Source organism: Monodelphis domestica, chromosome 6 (assembly GCF_027887165.1).
Source record: "Monodelphis domestica isolate mMonDom1 chromosome 6, mMonDom1.pri, whole genome shotgun sequence".
NCBI lineage: Eukaryota > Metazoa > Chordata > Mammalia > Didelphimorphia > Didelphidae > Monodelphis > Monodelphis domestica.
The window spans coordinates 74,654,035-74,674,491 of record NC_077232.1 but is presented as its reverse complement, the minus strand read 5'-3'; the positions used below and the strand labels follow the sequence as shown (position 1 = coordinate 74,674,491).

The following is a 20,457-nucleotide window of genomic DNA, read 5'->3' as shown; positions in this document are numbered from 1 at the left end:
TCTAGACTGTAGGTCTGGTTCTCTTATCTACTGTGTGCTACCTAGCTGTCTCTGTCACTTCCTACTCCTGGTCATCTGCCCTGGATTTTCTCTCTCTCTCTGTGATTGACCCTCTCCCTCTCTCCTCTCTCTAATTTCCACCCCCATTCCCCTCCCCCTCTGTCTTCCTCCCTCCTTTGTTCTCTCTCTCTTCCTTTCCCTATCTCTGGCCCCCTTCCTCCATGTGTTTTTCTCTCTCTCCATCTCTATCTATATCTCTGATTCTCCTCTTCCTTTTTCTTTTACCTCATTGGCTCCTATGGATTTGATCCTCCTTATCTAGATGACTGCCAAATCTCCCATCCTAATCTCTCTCCCTGAATTCTGGAAGAACCATAAAAATTGGGGAACTTACTGAGGACCTAGTATAGTTGATTGACTTTACAATGGCCACAAAGAAATGAAGGGTTCTAGACAGGATTATCAGGGAGAGGCTGATGCCTTACAATGGACACAAAAGGGAAAGATCCAGCCCAGGGCTAGACTATCTTAGAAAGGACTTTGACACAGTGTGGAGAAACTACCAGGACAAAAAGGGTACTTAACACCTGATTGAGTCTGCTAGCTACACGATATATATATATATATAATTATTATGTATATATGATATATATATATATTTTTTTTAAATAAAAACCCTTACCTTCCATCTTGGTTTCAATACTGTGTATTGGTTCCAAGGTAGAAGAGTGGTAAGGGCTAGGCAATGGGGATCAAGTGACTTGCCCAGGGTCACACAGCTGGGCAGTGTCTGAGGTCAGATTTGAACCTAGGACCTCCCATGGCTCTCAATCCACTGAGCTACCCAGCTGCTTCCCCACCTAAGGTTTATTATTAGACTGAAACTGAAGTTGAGACTTCCTCTGGGAGAAATTCTCATGTAACAAGGTCAAACTTGAGGTCTTCAGACCTCATACTGCTATAAACTTGAGGTTCTCAAGATCTCAAGATTGGGGTTTCTAGATTCCAAGTTGATAGTATGCTGGCACCTCAAACTCATCATGGCAAAAATTGATGGAGTTGGAAGAAATCTGAAAGTTAATCTTTCAGGTCGCTTCTCAATGTTTGAAATTAATTGATGGACACACTTTGTTTCCTTTTTTTTTCTCCTACCACAAAAAAAGTGCTATTAATAATTTGTTATTTATGGGACCTTTTTGTCTTGGACTTCTTAAGCCATATGCTGGATCTTTGGGTCAAAGAATGTGAATGAGCATTTAGTCACTTTTTTGTATAATTTCTATTTTTAATTCCAGAATGATTGACCCAATCAATTCACAGTCCACTAACAGAATAGTGGTATGCCTGTCTTCCTGTAGCCCTTCCAACATTTTTTTCTGTCCCTTTGTCGGCTTTGCCAATTTGCTGAGTGGGAGGTGAAACCTTAGAATTGTTTTGAATTGCATTTCTCATCTTTTATTCGAGGTATTCTTTCACATGGTTATTAATAGTTTTCACCTCTTTCAAGAATTGTTCATAACCTCCAACTTCTTATCTTTTGGAGAATGGTTCTTTATCTGTTTATTTGTGTTCATTCCACACATGTAATTCTCTCTAAAGTAGAAGACTTTGATCACAGTTGTTTGATGCAAATTTTTATTTCCCCAGGTAAGCAAAATTATTTTAGCAGAGAAACAAAGCAGGAATCAGGGACCAGCTGAGAGAGAATATGTACATGATAAGGGTTTAGGTTGGCTCTGGGGCAGCCGCCAGGCAGGTAGCCAGAATTTCTGAAGCACAGATAAATGGAAGGTCAGAGTGAAGCAGTGAGTCAGAAACCATCAGGCAGAGGAGAACCCGGGGTTCACAGGAAGAGGAAACTTGACCTAAAGCAGGTTACTTCACCCTGTGTCTGTTTGCTCAATTCTAAAATGAGAAAATTGCACTGGTTAATCTCTAAGGTTCCTTCCACCTCTAGAATTAAGACTAATGTTCCAAAGACTGGAAAGGAAAAATCTGTAAGACAGAGAACAGATGCAGACCCCTGGAACCAGATGAGCTTTTGCAATTAGAGATGAAACCCTTTTTAGCCAATAAACCTCTGATTATATTCTCTGTTGGGGCAGGAATCAATCTTCAGACTTAGTTAAAGTCTTGCAAGTGAAAGCAAGTAAACACCTATACCCAATTCACATATTAGAAGAATTAGGGCATCTCATGGCTCATGCTTGAGAAAGCAGCAAAAAAGTTGTTTTTTTCCCCTCTCCTTAATGTGACTTTTTAAAAAAGCATTAACTGTTTTACATGATTGCACATGCAAAATCTTTGAGATTGCTTACCATCTCAAGCAGCGATAGGGAGCTGGGAGAGAGAATTCAAGATCCAATATTCTTTGGAAAATGGTGAAAACTGTTTTTACATGTAATGGGGGAGGGGGTGTTAAATTTAAAATAAGGATTAACCCAAAGCTCAGAGAGACTTAGGAAGGTCAAAGAAGGTGGAGGTTGGGGGGAACATCCCTTGGACTCATGTCTTTATTTAATCCACTGTATGCCTATCTATGCCACCACCCTGGCCCCAGCATTCCACAGGTCACTGTGTGGGAGCTGGTCCCACACAGTTAGTGAGAGTGCATATGAGGGAGAAGGCATTAATGGCATGTGTTTGCCTGCCAGATACATTGGATTCATTGTTAGGAGTTTATTATTCTAAATTAATTCTCAGCGGTGTTGACTTATCATTGTCATTCGCCTTTTTTTTTTAACTGTAGGATTCTTAGTCTTTGTTCTGAGGAGCACTTGAAATGCTGCCCTGGGTTCTAGTGGAATACCTTTCCCCTTGCTGTTTACTTATTGGGAATAGCAACTGAAATACTGGTCATTAGTCCACTAGATTATTTAAGTGCTGAACTACTTGAAGGGAAGTTCAGCCAGATGGACAGAGGTTCTCTGCCAACTTTTACACTAGCATCCGGGGTACAGTGATGCCTTTGAAGACCATGAAAATTGTATTTGGAAGCCTAAGTCTAACAATGGTTGGTAAAGTCTGTAAGCTTAATGACAGACCCTAGTGAGGAATGGTGATCCGGTGGCACAAGTCTCGACTTGGAATCAGGAGCCCCAAGCACAAGTCACTTCAGGAAACCAAGGCTAAGGGAGGATAATACTTGCATTGCTACGTCACAGAGTTGTGATAGTCCAATTAAAGAGCTCTCTAAATGTAAGCTATTGGTATGGCCGGTCCATAGCATTTATCAAGAAGTCGTGATTGTATTGGCTACATGCCTATTAACAAAGAGGGCACATTCTGCCAGGAAGTGTAATTTGTTAACTGACCCTGAGATAATGTAGGAGGCACAGAAATGCGTTCCATAGAATGTGAATCAGTCCCTTACTGCACCCTAGCAGAGCCTCTCCCCCCCTCCCCCCCACAAGACAGTCCCACAGAGGCTGCCTGTGTCTGTGGCCCAGGTAGCACCTTTCCCATTCACAGCTATTACTGAGCCATTTGGGTGCAGGGAGGGCCACCTTTTGGGTCAGCCGGGCCAAAGCCTTGGCCTTTCTGGAGAAGCCTGCACCTGAGACGGTGACTCAGAACCAAGGGGACCACAGCTCCCCTTATACCCTTAAGGCCCAGACAAATTTTGTGAAAGTTAATGTTGTTCACCGGGCATCATTGCCTGAAAATTGTTTCATCAGAAATAAAATGTCTCTGCCCTGTCGTTCAGAATTGGCCTTAACAAAATATACAAACTTGGGGCAAGAATACTACACTTTTCTGATGCGATAAGAGAAGAGATTTGTCAACGACCAGGCACAAGGACACAGATTCTAAGTAGTGATTTAGGAAATAGAAGTTTAGGTTCATTTCAGAGATCTTACATTAGGTTTTGAGTCAGGGATGAGAAAGGGAACTGTTCTCTTAGGGCATTTTAGTAGAGTGCCCAGTCCTACATAGGTGAACATTTAATAAATATTACACATTTTAAATATGTCCAAAGTAACATCCCTAGAGGAAAAGTATTTTGTTACGATATAGCTATTTCATAAAGTTAGACATACCCATATAGATTTATAGAGATGTGTGAAGTGAAAAGACAATCTGTCTCTCCCTTCAGCCTATGAAAACAGTAGTTGTTTGGGGGGTTTTGGCTGCCATCTCACATTGCTAACTTATATTGAACTTTCACTAATCCTGATAACCTTTTTGTTGTTGTTGTTGTTGTTATTATAGCTCCTGCTTCCATCTTAGAATCAATACTGTGTATTGGTTCCAAAGCAAAAGAGTCGGGGAAGGGCTAGGCAATGAGGGTGGAGTGACTTGTCGAAGATCACTCAGCTAGAAGTATCTGAGATCAGATTTGAACCCAAGACCTTCCATCTCTAGGCTTGGCTTTCACTACACTAAGCCACCTAGCTTCCCCCAGTCCCCATATCTTTTTCACAGAAATTGTCATCTTGCCACAACTATTCCAGTTGATTTTTTGAACCCCAGGGAGGAACTTTACATTAATATGTTACATTTCAGTTTATTTAATACAAACCATTGTTCTAGCTCATCAACAACTTCTGGATCTTGAGTGTGTCATTCAGAATATTAAATATGTCTTCCAGCATTCTGTCATCTGCAAATTGGGCATGTATACGTTCATCTCAGGTATTGATTAATTGTAAGTTTTAAAAAGCACATATTCAAGGTCGGATCCCTGGGGCACTGCATGAAAGCTCTCCTTCTGAGTTGATATCGACACATTAATGACTACTCTTTTGGTTTCGTAATTCAGCTATTTCTAAAGCTACCCAACTGAATTGTAGCCTAACCCATATTTTCTCCATCTTGTCCACAAAGGTTAGGATGAGAGACTTTGACAAATGTTTTGTTAAAATATGTGCCTAACATGTCTGAACATTCCCCTGTGCTACTAGTGAAGTTACCCTGTCTAAAAAGGAAATGAAGATAATCTGATATGGCTTCTTCCTGAAGCCAAGCTAACTTTTAGTGATCACTGCTTTCCTTAAGTATTCAGAAATCATCCCTTTAAAATGTGCTCTAGAATTTTCTCCAGGAAATAAAATCAAGCTTACTAGCCTCTAATTTGAAAACTTTGGCCACTTATCTTTTTTTTTTTAATTGAGATATTTGCTCTTTTCCAGTACTTCAATAGTTTTGTTGAACTCTTAACAGATTGTTTATATATCATGGTATGGTATGAATATGTTCTGTTCCTCTATGGACACATCTTACACTCAGGGCTGTTACAAGGGAATCACTTTAAAAGACTGATATATATTAATTTAAGGTCGCCAAGGAATCAGCTATGTAATTCCTAAATGAAAACTCAAGTTTGCAGTCAATCTTTTATGGAGTTTAATTACAATAGGAGGAAGAAAGGAATTAGAGATAGAGAGAGAGAGAGAAAGGGAGAGAAAGGAATAGGGCTTAAATACCCCTTCTGTTTAGGCTGGGCCAAAAGGCCCAAGCCCTTAGATAGCTGGGGCAAAGAAAGGAGACCAGTCCCTATTACTCACGTGACCAAAATGGAGAAACAGTCTCAGAGGCCCCCACCTTCAGCTTCCTTCAGAGCAAGCTTCTCAGAGTACACTCCACCACTCCGATCAACTCCTCAACCCCCCCCCCCCCAGACTCCAGACCCCCCTGATCTTTAAGGAAACCATCCAAGTTGCCTCCCCTCAGTTCTCACATCTACCAATCACTGTCCATCAATTTCCCTGTGCCAATGGTGGCTCTAGCTTAACCCAGGACCGCCCAGAGGCTTTGCACATGTCTGTTGAAGGTCATATTTTCAAATGATTAAATCTTTGCTCCTTTGCTACAGCCCTTTCTAAATCCTGTTAACCTGAGTAGGGTAGAGATTGGAATAATTAAATTTTGATCTAGGCTGCAGCCCTTACTCAATCCTGTTAGGACTGAATAGGGTGGAGATTGATTCCAAGTATCTCCATTGTATCATTTCTAAAATCAATCATGACTCAAAGAAATTCCTGTTCTATGCTTAAGCATAGGTCAAAGTCCTTTCCATTGTTCAGCAAAGGGTTTTTGTCCTAAAGTAATCTTAAGAAGGGAAGAGAAGGAACCTCCCATGCCAATGGGATTCACATTCCAAAAGTCAAGACCCACTATCAATAGGAAATTTTTCAAGTATGAAATTTCCCAATGGTGAAATTTCCAACATTTATAAGTCTAAGAAATTTTGAGGTTTACAGGGCAAAGTTGTCCTTTTCCATTTGAGCTTCAGGTTCCTGTGCTTTGAATGGCCATGGGAGCCCCTAGCTCTGACCTTCCTTTTGAGATCTTAAAAGGAACAGCCCAAGATAATTTTAATAACCTGGCCCATCTTCCCCAGAGGAAGACAAGAGGCAGACAAAAAGGGAGAGAATGGGATGGAGATTGTTAGGAAAGAAAAGTGTGGCCGCACTATAATTGTCATGCCAGGGTCATTTCTCTCAGAACCATCTGCTCAAGACCTGGTCCCTCAGATAGACAATAGCAAAAATCACCTGCTGAAGAACAGCTGAACTTCATGAGCAATGAAGTAGTGACAGCTTCACATTCTCTCCCTGAGGAGGACTAAAAGGTAGTGACAGGATTAAGCATATAATGTGACCCATGACACCGAGAATGGACAATAGCAGCAGTGGACTTGTAGAGTGCTAATGAGAAGCAGGACCAGACAAAAACTGTGAGCAGAAGCTTAACTTGAAAGCAAGGAGCCTCAGTGTAGAGCACTGACTTTGAGCATCAAACACTACCCTACTTTGCCTTTCCTGAGGCAGAACTGTAAGTTATAGAAAATATACAGACCTTTGAGGGAGAATAGCCAGTAAGTAGCAGGGACCTCTTAACTCTCTATAGACTCAGACATGAGTCATTTCTGCCCTTTAATGTGTAAATTAAACCGTTCAATATTTTGTAACTTGTATACCTGAGAGCTTGAAAGGGAAGCTTGTGGCTGGCTGCCCATAAAGGAGTGGCAGACACTGCAATTACCTGGTTTCACTCTAAATGTGTACAATGGGGATTTCTCAAAGTCTTAGGAGAGAACCCTTGATAGAAGGGTTACACCACAGTGTGATTCATTAGGTCTGACTATTTGAACTCATTAAGAGTAGTAGCTAGATACTATTTTACCATCTTTTCTTTGGGATAACTATTTTATCTTTCTTAGTTCGATGATTGTTCTCCTTAGAAGAGAATACAAGGGGGCATTTGGGTAGTTCAGTGGATTGAGAGCCAGGCCTAATCTGGCTTCAGACACTTCCTAGCTGTGTGATCCTGGGCAAGTCACTTAACCCCCATTGCCTAGTCTTTACTGCTCTTTTGCCTTGGAACCAACACACAGTATTGATTCCAAGAAGGAAGGTAAGGTTTAAAAAAATTTTTTTTAATAAAAAAAGAGAAAACAAGCCACAGAATTGAGTATTTCAGCCTTCTCACCATCATTTCTTATCGTCATCCCATCATCCTAAGCAAGAGGTTCAATATTTTTTTGATATTTTTCTCTTGCCCCCAACAAAGCTTTAAAAAAATCTCTTTTTTGTCTGTAACATTCATGGACAATCTTATGCTTGTTCAGGCATTTGGTAGTCACAGAACCATGCTGACTTTTATAATATTCACGCTCACATGCTCACCCTTGCTTCCATTTCTAAATGTGTCCTTTTAAAATTCAGGTTTGCTAGTGAGTTTCTTATATGGCCTTGTCAGGAACTTTAGGCAGCTCCTCTTTTTTTCCTCCTTAGAACCATTTTTACTTTGTTTTCAGAATTTCATTCTCAAGTTAGCCCCTTTTGGTCTATATCCCCAATGGAATATTAGGCCATTGGTTCTTAACTATCCATTTTCTGAATCCTTTGGAATCTATTCTCAAAATTTTATTTGCTTGTCAGGCTATACCTGACTTTTATCTGTCACAGACTTCATTATTAACTAGTCTCTATTCTTAAAGGTTCCTATGGTTTCTACTTCAGCTATTAGTTTTTCACTGTTGATCAGAATTAGGTCTAAATAGCAGTTCCCTTTGTTACTCTGCCTTTTGAAAGGAGAAAGTCACCAATTTGTCAGCTGCTCAGCATTAAAAAAATTATTTATTCAATTTAGAACATTATTTCTTGGTTACAGGAATCATATCCTTTCCCTCCCTCCCCTCCCCCGGAGCTGAACGTGCAATCCCACTGAGTTTTACATGTGTCCTTGATCAGAACCTATTTCCATGTTGTTGGTGTTTGCATTAGGATGTTCATTTAGAATCTACATCCCCAACCATATCCCCTCGACCCATGTAATCAAGCAGTTGTTTTTCTTCAGTGTTTTTACTCCCACAGTTTTCCCTCTGAATGTGGATAGTGCTCTTTCTCATAGATCCCTCCAAGTTGTATGCTGCTCAGCTTTTTGAAGAGAGACCCTCAGCAGGATTTGAAATACTTGAGGCTCTCCATCACTATAATATTGTGCTTTCATGCTGAGTTTTGGTATGTTTCTTGATTTCTTCATCTACTTCCTCTTCCATTGCAAGTGATCTATAAAAAAGTCCACATTCATTGCTTGTAGGTGCCTCCATTATTATCATCCAAATCATGTATCTCCTCCCTGCTCAGCGTCCTGAATTTCCTTATAGGTGTATATCTCCATAATCTATAGTGCTCGTCTACCTCCTCTTTTCTATGTTCAATTCTTTTTTAATTAATTATGCCCTTTCAGACCATATTCCAGTCATGAGTAAAACCCACAATAACAGACTGGTCTCCTTGTATTACAATCTATATAGTTCTCCCTACTTATTACCTATACTTTGTGCATTTCTTTTTAGCCAAATGAAGCCATGGATTTTATTGCTGGTTCGTTTCTTGGACATCATCTTTTGTGAATTATTAGCTCTCTCTTCTGCCATTCTGTGTCTTACATTTTACTTGGAACTCTGGTACCTGGTTTGGCAGATCTGTGTGGGAAATTTCCTCCCTCCCTTTCTTTTTTTCAGTTTCAAACACTCTTGGTTATATTTACAAGCTCCAGAAAAAATATATATTCTTACTGGCCCTTGTCAAGTGCATTACATTCCTCGCCAGGTGCCCGTCATTTCTGTCTTTAACTGTGGACCAGAGATCTAAATTCCATTCTCAGATACTATTGTGATAACTAACTCTTCCGTTTCTAAGTTTGCTTTCCTCTTATGAACACTGCCTTAAATCATTAGTAATGAGGAAAATCCCATAGGATATTCATTTTTTGGCAGAGAACTTTCTAAACCTTCTGATGGTATCATTTATCATCATATGAGTCATCAAAAGTCAGTAATTAGGTTTAACAGGTCATAGGATTTTATCTCTTGCTCCCAGATTTGTGGCCTTGGAAAGAGAGCAAAACTTGGGACTGTTTGTGTCAGACCAACAGAGAGCTTCCTCAGTGCCCCTCTGCAAGGCACCATTAACAATCATTATTCATCTCTACTTCCTCCAACCCTTAATGGTTGACCTATTATATCATCATTCCTTGTTGTCCAGGAAACTCCTTAGCTGCTTCCCTTGCTTATGGGAAGCACCTTGTATGCTATTTTTCGTTTTCATTCCAAATATTCAGTGGTCCTTCTTCCCTTCCTTCTTTCCACCTGCAAGGTTGGAATTCCCCTCTGCTTTGTTTCTTCCTTGAAACACTTCTCTTTTCTTCAAGGACCATTTTATTGTGCTTGCTAACTTAATGGGTAGTGATATTCCTCTATCCCTTTCACTGTCTCCTCTATGAAGTAGACCAACTTTGCATAATACTTAATAGTGAGGGAAAAGTAAACATTACAAACTTCACAGATGATTGCAAAATAGTCCTGCTTACTTGCCCGAACAATCCTTTGTCTCATTTTAGATAGTTCTCTTAACTGAGTCTCATGATGTCTTGACCACTTTGGCCACCTTAATGGTGTCTTTTATGCTATTTATTTCACACAAGGCTTTTGCCATGACCTACTAATAAGTCTCTCCCTTGCGCTTTGGATCATTTGAAATTGTGCTCCTGAGATTTTGCCTGATAAGGATGAATGTACAGAAGGAAACAAGCATTTGCTAAGTACCTACTGTGTGCCAACCACTGTGTTAAGTGATTTACAGATATCTCATTGGATCCTCAAAACAGCCCTGGGAGGTATTTGCTATTATTATCTCCATTTTACAACTGAGAAAATTAATGTAGACAGCTTAAGTTACTTTCCAGGATCACCCAACTAGTAACTATCAGAGACTAGATTTGAACTCAGGTCTTTCTAACTCCAGACCACAGTACTCTATCCACTGTGTCTCCTAGATACTTTAAAGGACCAAATGAAGCTTAACTGAACTGAACAGATTAGGATTGGAAAATCCTTCATCATTGTCAACTCCCCTTCCAAGATTCTATATCTGGAAAACAGATAGCCCCTTTCTTGATAGCCTAGATCCTGTTTCCTAGTACTGTGTAAGAGCATCTGGGTTTTTGAAAATGGACTAGGCAAAAGAGAAAAGCATGCCTAGAAATATAGACCAAGAATTAGTTGAGAAGGTAGCATTCACAAAGAGTGAAACACAACTCTGAGATGACCCAAAACATTTTTGGATCTTTTATTTGTTTATGACACAGAATACTTGTATATATGCCTGTGTGTGAAAGTGTAATAACAGTAGCTCATTGTAATAAAGCCATTTTAAGGTTTAAAAAGCATTCTCTGCAGAACCTTTGTGTGAGAAATAGTGTAATACTATTCCCATTTTACAGATGAATCTAGGGCACTGAGGGGTTGGGATCTGCTTTAAGTCACATAATGTCAGAGCTGAGAGTCAAATCCAGGTCTCCTGACTCAGAGTCCAGTGCTTTTTCCACCTCATAGTCTGTCCTAATTTATGTGCCAACTCTTGACTTGTCTGCCAAGCTGGCCTTTTCCATTGTCCTTGATTACGTCTCTAGCAGTTTGAGCTTTATCAAATTCACTATCCTTAGAATGACTACATCCATGCTGTTGGTGAGTACCCCATTTTAGGTCAGGAGAAAATGCTTGGTCAGGTTTCCTTTTCTCCATTTTCTACCTGTATTGAGTCCTAAAAGAGAAACTATGTTGAGTAAGCATAGATTCTGTTTTGGTAGTTCAGGACAACATTAGTGGTGATCATGTCTTTCTGCTTAATGTCTAGCAGGGATGTGCTGGAACCAGCTCTAACAAAGCTAGTTATAAAATACATAGTTTTTAGTGTGAACATTTATACCTCAGAAATCAGCATCAGCTACGAATCAAGGCTTTAGTTGTTGTTTTGTTAGTTGTATAGACTTAAGAAAATGTTCATAAAGGGAAACTAGGTAGCACAATGAGTGGATAAAATGCCAGGTCTGGAGTTGGGAAGGCCTGGATTCAAATCTAGCCTCAGATACTTCCTAGCTGTGTGACCCTGGGGCAAGGCACTTAGCCTCCATTGACTAGTACTTATTGCTCTTTTACCTTGGAAATTATTTATATATATATATATTTTTTTTAATATCAATTCTAAGACAGAAGATAAGGGTTTATTAAAAAAACTGATTTTACTACTATCATTTATTTCTTTGCACTAAGGATACTAGAGAAAGTAATAAACAAACTCTAACCAAGACAGTTACCCCCACACACTATAGTAAGAATACAAGAGAAGGAAATCAAAGGCAAAGGCCACAGTTTGTCCTAAGGGTCTCCAGATTATCCCACTCCTTCTTAGTCCTTTCCTCAAATAAGGCACAATTCACCCGAGCAGCTGTTTCTCCTATCATGCTCAAACATTCTCCATGCCAATGCCTTCTGGGCACTTATTGCTTCCTTTTGCTGTACATTAGCAATTTGCCTACTTTCTGTCACACTTAAATATCCACCCCAAATTGAAATCATTTATTCCCCATTTGTGCTGCTTCCTGACCTTGAAAGCCATGTAACCCTGGGCAATTCCTGAAGGAGAGTATAATTCCCTAACTCAGCAATCTCATCACCAGAAGAGGAAGATATTACTGTTCTTAAAAAAAAGACATTTGTGTTAAAGGAAAGTTTAAGTTAATTAAAAACACAGCACAGTTTCCCAAAAGAAATACACAAAGGACTATAGTACAGTCCTGGCAATAGATGGTGTCTTTTTTCCAAGGACCAGTGTTGCTAAGTATGGAAAGCTCATCATCAGTGGGCTGGTCACTTGGTGATGAATTCTTTAGCCATGGCAGCCCATGAAAAAATAACCAAGACACATGAAAAGTTAAATAACCATAATAATGGAGAGAAGGACTGAAATGAGCTTAGAAGTTAAAAATAGAATTAGAAACCTCATGCTGTTATCCGGTTAACCAGGAAATTACATAAGAGAAGGGTTTATAGTTTTTGCAGTAAAAAAAATCATGTTGTCTTTGAGCCTATAGCTTTAAAAAAAAAATATTCTGGCATTTAGTTTGTCCCATTACTCTGCATCCTTTACTATGCCTATTCTGATTCCTGTACCCTAGCTCAAGGGACCAAGCTTTTTAAACATTCCTGGCTCTTTATGATCAGAGTTCTGCCTCACTTGAACCTTCCTTGCCTCTGATGCTGCCACCCTCTTCAGCTCTTATTTCTTAGCACTCGCTTTTCTTCCTTCTACTTCCTACTTCTTTGAATTTTACCTCCACAAGAGTTTGTTTTTTAGAGTATGTTAACAAGTCAAAGGAATATTAAAGTATTAACAAGGAAACGGTATATATACAAGTACAGAAATAATATAACCAAATGTTTATCAGAGACAATCCTTGCTGAAGACATAGTTGCCTTAAACTTTTCTGGGTTAAAGTTGTTCTCTTAATCCCTTAAGGATCAGGAGTGGAGCCAATAGGTTTGCTTCCCATATGACCCTAGATGATGATGATGATGATGATGATGATGATGATGATGATGATGATGATGATGATATCTTTTGCCCTAAGCATATCCAAGCTTAATTTGGGGTTTACCCTTTTAGGCTAGCAGGAACTAGTTTATTGATCCACTTTTTCAATCCCACCAGTCAAGAAGTCTCCTGCTGGCATTTTGGTGGTCCTCCTGTGTGATCACTTACCTAACTAGATAGATACATAACCAAACCCAACTCTAGCTCAACTAGAATACAGACAAGGAAATGTAAGCAGCTAAACAAAACAATCCCCATCACCTTAAAACCAGAATAAGTCAACAATATACACAAATTATTTCCAACATTTACAAAATGCAACTCTCTTTACAGGAACTCGTATTTTTATCATCTTCATCAGTAGTGTTATTCTTTTGGTTAAACTGGTGAGCCAAAATGCCATTACAAGGGAGTTTTGAGGAAAAAGGCTGATCAATTATGCAGATATCATAGTTGAAAAGATATTAACTATAAAGAGATCCAGGTTGGCTGAGCCTTGTAGGGTGTCATCTCCTTGGTGTGACTGTCACTGCAGGTCTAGGTTCTGAGTCCCAGCTTTGCACTAAGAGAATCCTTATTTTATAAATTCTTCCTAGGGTGAACACATTTAGGAAATGTGAACTTTAAAATTATTCTACCCTACTTAGACATAATTTAGGGGAAGATAAAGTTGTGATCTCCTGATTGAACAATGAAGGTACTTAGTTCTCACCTTATAGTGAAACTAGAACTTTAAGCTAAGTCTGTTTTTAGACCTTAATACAAAAAGGTGTTAAGCAACTATAGGGGTTAAATTAATCACAAAAAGGTCAAGTAATTAACAAAAGGTGAACTTAACAAAGAAGTGTTAAGTAACTTAAAATATATAGTCAAAGAAGATGAGAACTAAAAATATGGGCAGTCCTGGAGAAAGCCTTTGATGTGATTGGTAGATGTGAAAATTTAGTGGAGGAGACACAAGGGTGAAAGGTCTATATATTGGCATTTTTCCTCTCTCAGGACACTCTCTTTCCCAGATTGGCGGTAGAGAGTTAGCTGAGAGCAACATGCTGACCTTTTGACATCTTAGTGTGGTTACAAGCTATTGTCCAGTTCGGTGGTGAGTTTCTGGCTGAATTTCCCTCCTTTACTTTTCCAACTTTATCCCCTTAGAAGCCTCTAATCTTCTTCAGAGACCTAGAGGCAAGATTTTAAAACTCCCCCTGGTACAGACCAGGCGGGAGAATCCTATGTCCTCTTCCCTTCTTCTCCTTAAATTCCCTCCCTCTATATTAATTAAATTACCATAAATTTCCAGACTGACTTGGGTATTTTATTTGAGATTTTCCCTGGCAATCAATTAACTCTAGATCTTTAAGTCACAACCCTAAAATTATCTTTATAGAAATGAATTCTTGCTATTGAAATTGGCTGGTAAATCAGAATTATGTTCACTTATAAATAGGGAATCTACTTTCCCTGTTCCCAGAACAGTCATGCCTACTCTCCCAGTTGGTTAGAGAACCCTGGCCAAAAAGAAATTATATGTAAATATATGGTACTTTTTCTGTGTTTGTGCCTAGAGTTCAACTAAAAGCACAATCTTGAGTAAATTATGGTCCAGTGTCATGGACAGTTTCCTAATGAAAACCTGAAAGGCTTTTTTTAGGTGAGTTATCCTCCCCTCTCACAAAATCAGTACAATTTCTTGAAATAGGTTTTGTTTGCCTCGAGTTTCTTGCTCTCATTCTCTCCTTAATTTCATTCATATCAATAAATATTAATTTCCTAATATATATAAAATACTATGGTAGATACTAAGGATATAGAGCTTAAAAATGATAGTACCTCTCTTTCTTTCCACCCAAGGATCTTAAATTCTACTGGGAGGATTGGACATATACACAGATAAATTTCCTATGAGGTAGAAAATGATGAAGAGAAAGAAAAATTGAGGCAAAATGCACTAGGAAAATCTGAAGAGAGAAAACTGACTTTTAGCTTTAGGGGATCACCTGAGCTGAGCCTTGAAAGAAGAAAAAGCCTGAAAGGTAGTTAGTTAGATTAGATAGAGTGAGCATCTGTTAAGCTTTTGCTATGTGCTAGTACTAACTGTGCTAAGTATGGGAAACAGAGATAAAGACAAGCAAGATAACCCCTGTTCTTGAGGAATATAACATTCTTTTTTTTTAAACCCTTACCTTCTGTCTTGGAACCAATTACTTGTGTATTGGTTCCAAGGCAGAAGAGTGGTAAGGGCTAGGCAATGGGGATTAAAGGAACCCAGAGTCACACAGCTAGGAAGTGTCTGAGGCCAGGGACCTCCCATCTCTAGGCCTGGCTCTCAATCCACTGAGCTACCCAGCTGCCCCTGAACATAACATCATTAATGGGAGAATCTAACATGAAAGGGAGATGGAAAGGAAGGGGCAGGGAGGATGGCATGTCTGGAGATAAATTTAAGATGAGGTAAGGCTAAAGTTGGCTTATTAAAGCTTACAGGGGCTCCAGGGATGCAGCCCAATTTTCTAGTGGGGAGAGAGTGGAGATGGTATGAGTGGAATTGTCCTGCAGAGATGAGGCAGGAAGAGCATTTCAGGCACAGGATCAGTCTGCAGAAAAATGCATAAAGGTGCGAGATGTTAAGTTTGGAGTACAGTTAGTCATTCCAATTTGGCTAAAAATAGTATGAAAATTAGTAATGTGAAGTAAGTCTAATGGAAACTTTGAACCATGTTACAGATTGCTGTAAATGCTAGGCTGAGGAATTTTCATGTTATCTTCAGAATCCCTACACACTACTAATCAGACCTTGTGCACTAAGGAAATTACTTTGGCAGCTGCTTGAAGAATGTTTTGGAGACTGGACAGGATGAAGGCAGAGAGACCAGTTAGGGGCATTAGAATCATCTAGGCAAGAAAATATTAGGGCCTGAACCAGGGTGGTGTTACTTTGAGTAGAGAGAAGGAGTAAATGTGAAAGATATTGGGGAATTGGGGAAGGGAGAAAGAAGAGTCAAAGATAACTCAGAAGTTCCAAGCCTGGGTGACCAGGAGGTTGGTGGCACCATCACTAGAAAGAGTAGATTGAGGGTTGGGAAAAGGGTCAGTGCAATTTTAGATATGTTGAACCAGAGATTCTAGTGAAACATCCAGGTAGAGACATTCTGAAGAAACGGAGATGGAAGATTGAATGAAACTCAGGAGAGAGATTAGATTTAATATGTGGATTTGAGAGTCAGTGGCATAGAGGTTGTTGTTAATTAATCTGTTAGAGGAAATTAGATTTCCTAAGAAGAGAGTATAGTATAAAGACAAGAGCCCTGGGGGGCAGAAAAGAAAGCATTTACATAGCATCTGCTGTGTGCTAGGCACTGTGCTAAGCGCTTATCAATATTATCTAATTTGATCCTCACCACAAACCTAGGAGATAAGTACTATTATTATTATCCCTATTTTATAGTTGAGAAAACGGAAGCAAGCAGAAGTTAAGTAACTTGCGTAGGATCACTTAAAGAGTTGGGGAATTGTGATAAACCATCAGGGAACAATAAGAAAAAGTTAAAATGTCAGATAGTCATGAAGAGAACCTTGAGAGAGTAGAGCCTTGGAAGTCAAAGCAAGAGAGAGGATCCTGGAGGATTGAAGGGGCTGAGAGCAAAAGAAAAGTCAAGGAGAACAAGGACTGAGAAGAGTCCATCACACTTAAGTTAGAGCTCACTAGTAATCTTTGAAAATGGTTTCCTTCTCTTCCTAATTATCATTTTTCTTCTGTTTTCCCTTTTTCCCACTGGCAGATCTTTCTGGCATGACCATTTTGGTGAGGGGCCCAAACTGACCCATTTTCATTCCCCTCTTCCATGTCCTGACTTTGTCTTGGACACGGTGCCCTCTCCATAACCCTCTTTTTAACACCCTTTTAAAAAATTATTTAATGCAATGTAATATAGAGACTAGAGGCAGGCTGCTATGATAGAAAGAAAAGGCCTGGATTTGGCATCAGAGACCCTGCATTCAAATTCTAATTTGACTCTTGAATTCCTAAGTGACCTTGACCAAGACCTGCCTCAGAGGCTCAGTTTTCTTCTCTATAAAATGAGTGGTGAGGGGCAGCAAGGGGGCTCTGTGAATAGAAAGCCAAGCCTGGAGATGGGAGGACCTGGATTCAAATTTGGCTTGAGATACATCATAACTGTGTGACCCTGTGTGGCATCCCAGGTATATGTATTAATATTGCAACCTATATGCTCACGTACCAGACTCATGGGCACATTATTTCTTGATCATTGTGTTTATTTAATTGGCACTCTATTAATTCTGACCACTCTCCAAACCTACAATCCAAAGGTCAGGAGAATTCCTGGGAAGAACATTAGCTGCCACAGGGTCCTAAGCTCCTACCTTGACAGACCAGATTCCTTACCAAGTCACATGTTTGATTAACCTCCTCCTCTTTGATCTTGTGGTTGTCCATTGAGCCAATGTAAAATCCTATGCCATGTTACATGTTCATTAGCTACCTCCCATTCCCCATTCCTTGATTCTCCAATAAAAGATTGGGGAATCGGGTAGCTCTCTCTTTCCCACCATCAGAGGAGCATGCGCGTTGGAGCCCATATTGAACTCTTCACTCTGAGTCTCTCCTCCTTTATCGTGTTCCCTCTCTCTCTCTCTCTATCCCCTTCACCCATTTTCCTTTGGTTTCTAACTTCCCTTCTCAGATGTCCACCCATGAAGATGTTAATTTGTAGCTGCAGGCAGTCACACCCTGAGCAAGCCACTTAACCCCCACTGCCCAGCCCTTACTGCTCTTCTGCCTTGGAACTGTCATTTAGTATCAATTCTAAGACATAAGATAAGGGTTTTGAGAAGAAAATGAATGGTGAACTCAATGTTCAGGGCCTTTACTATTTAAATCTATGATCCTGTGTGCAGGAAAATAATGTAATAACAGAAATTCGAGCATCCAGAGTCACAGAAGCCCCTCATTTAATCCTGATTCTTCATTTGGTTATCCTGGGAACCAGTCTTTTTTTTTTCCCTACCTGTTTTCCCACTATTCACCTGAGGTCCCTTCTCTCGAATTTTATTCCTCAGTTCACCCCCCAGCCAACATTTTTCCTCAGATACTCCAAAGAATTGGTTTTCATCAATTAAATTCTCCCTCCATGGAAGCCTATTAGAAACCTGCTTTTTGGGGGCAGCTGGGTAGCTCAGTGGATTGAGAGCCAGGCCTAGAGACAGGAGGTACTAGGTTCAAATCTGGCCTCAGACGCTTCCCAGCTATGTGACCCTGGGCAAGTCACTTGACCCCCATGGCCTAGCCCTTACCACTCTTCTGCCTTGGAGCCAATACACAGTATTGACTCCAAGAGGGAAGGTAGAGGTTTTTAAAAAAAACAAAAAACCTGCTTTTTAGGAAAATTGAGACTATTTGAAGATAATCTTTTCTTTGGTCTAAAAGCCCTTGCCAGACCTCATAGTTTGAAGGCAGAGGAATGGTTCAAATGTAATAACCCAAAACCAAGACAGGAAAATGTGCTTGTCTTGATAAAAATCTTGCTCTCTTCACCTCCTGAAGTGACTGGCTGGCTATTGGTTCATCTAAGGGCAATCTCCTCTTCCTACTACTTGGAGCTCTTGGTGCATCTCACTCCACCGAGAAAGAATTAAGAGGTTGATGGCATGGAGGAGGGTCACTTTCTTCTGAGGAAGAATTGAGGAGAGTGGTCAGTGAAGAGACTGAGTAGTGACTAGCATTTGAGCTACCACGTTAACTCCACAACTATATTTTCATGCCTTATTTTCCTTAGAGACTTCTCTTTCCTTCCCTACAGGTAAAGAGGATACTCAGAAAAACAGCATTAGTTACGCCTCTACTTTGGCCGCCATGCATCGGGGAAATGTTGCTAGCAAAGGACCCCTCACCCCAACACATGTGTGGCGGCAGCCTCCCCGCCTTCTCATCGTGGATGCAGCACTCCCCTCGTGGGCCATAGTCTGCTCCAATCTCTGTGAGGCTCTACAGAATTTCTTCTCTCTAGCCTGCAGCCTGGAAGGCCCTAGCCGCATGCCCTTGTTCAGCATGTATGTGGTGCAGAGTCAACATGAGTGCATCCTTCCCTTCGTGGTGAGTAGAACCAGGAGAAGACTCCCCTGAGAGCTTGAGAGTGGTCCAAGAAGTTGTACCACAATGCACTGAGTCAGAGCAGCTAAGGCTTAGGACAGGAAGGCAACCTGTTATCAAGAAAGAGTGAAGTAGAGTGAAAGCGAACCAGTTTGGAAGCCAGATAAACTGGATTCCTGCACAGAATCCCACTCAGATGCTTCATTGTAGTCTGGTGCTGACTCTGGGCCCTCGAAGGTGATGATAGCAAAGCATAAGGTAGGTCCTCCTGTATTAGAAAGGCTTCAAGTCCAGTCCCAGTTACAGACTGCTTGCCTTCTGAGGACCAGCCTAGCTCAGCATGAAGAGATTCATTTCCACCCGCATGCCACCCGCATGCCTACTTGGGACTGACTTCTTTGGCTATCACAACACATGAAACAAAATGGTTGAAGGGTTGTCTCTGTGCAGTGACAGGGGCAGAATTATATTAAAAGAGGCAAGATGGGTTAAGAAGCACCTTTTTAAATCACCCATAAACATTAATCTAACTATTGACACTTTAAATGTAAGATCCTTACCCTTTGACTAACAAGCAGACCTAAATGAAAGCAGAAGACAGCGAAAGAAGGTGCTATTAAGTGGAAGCATGGCCTGTAAGTGTCCGGGGAGAGGCAAATAAAGGAAGGAGTTGGTGGAGCTAGTTTACTCTAGAATAGCAGACGTTGCTTCACTGAGCAATGACAGACAAAGGCTGACAATAGATACGCAACACTCTTTGTCAGATGTCATGGAAATTGGTTTCCTTCTGAATGGAGTGTATAAAATGATGAAATCCAGGAGTGGAATCAAAAGGCCTTTTCATGTGCAATACTCTGAAATTGGCCAATGACAGATTGACAGAGAAGTGTCAGCAAAGGGGAAATGTTTATAGAAATGGCAAGAGATTTCCATTAAGTTACCATAAGAAAATTATTCTTAAGGAGACTAGACTTATTGATCAGTGAAGCTTATATAAGGAAACAGAAACTATGCTATATAATACTACACTTGCTTTTTCTGTGATAGTCAAGAATCAGAAACTAAGGCAGTGATTCCTAGTGGGGAAATGCTAAACAAATTGCAGTATATGAATGAAACAGAATGTAACTGTGGCATAAGAAATTATGAAAGATAATTTTTAGAGGAGGGTGAGTGTACTCTGACCTGATATAGAAAGAAGTGAACGTAAAGAGTAGAATGATTTATGCAAAGATAACACCAAAAAACTAAACAATTTTGGAAGATTTTAACTCTGATCAATGTAATGATAAACTAGGAGTCCAAAAGAATGAAAGTCAAACATACCACTCAGCTCCTGACAGAGAGGCAGTTAGATGGCACAAGACCTCAAATGAACAAGATACAATTTCAAATACTTCCCTCAGCGATTATTAGCAGTGTTGCCCTGAGCAAGTCACTTAACCTCTGGCTGCCTCAGTTTCCTCA

The 20,457-nt window shown here is 40.1% G+C and overlaps 1 protein-coding gene across 1 annotated transcript in view; it reads left to right on the top strand.

Annotated features, from left to right (window-relative positions):
* Nucleotides 1-20,457, top strand: part of M1AP (meiosis 1 associated protein) — a 118,976-nt gene that overhangs the window by 1,296 nt on the left and 97,223 nt on the right. The window contains exon 2 of the mRNA XM_007496883.3: nucleotides 18,701-18,993. Coding sequence (XP_007496945.1) covers nucleotides 18,754-18,993 — 240 coding nt within the window. The 5' untranslated portion in view covers nucleotides 18,701-18,753. The remainder of the gene's footprint in view (nucleotides 1-18,700; nucleotides 18,994-20,457) is intronic.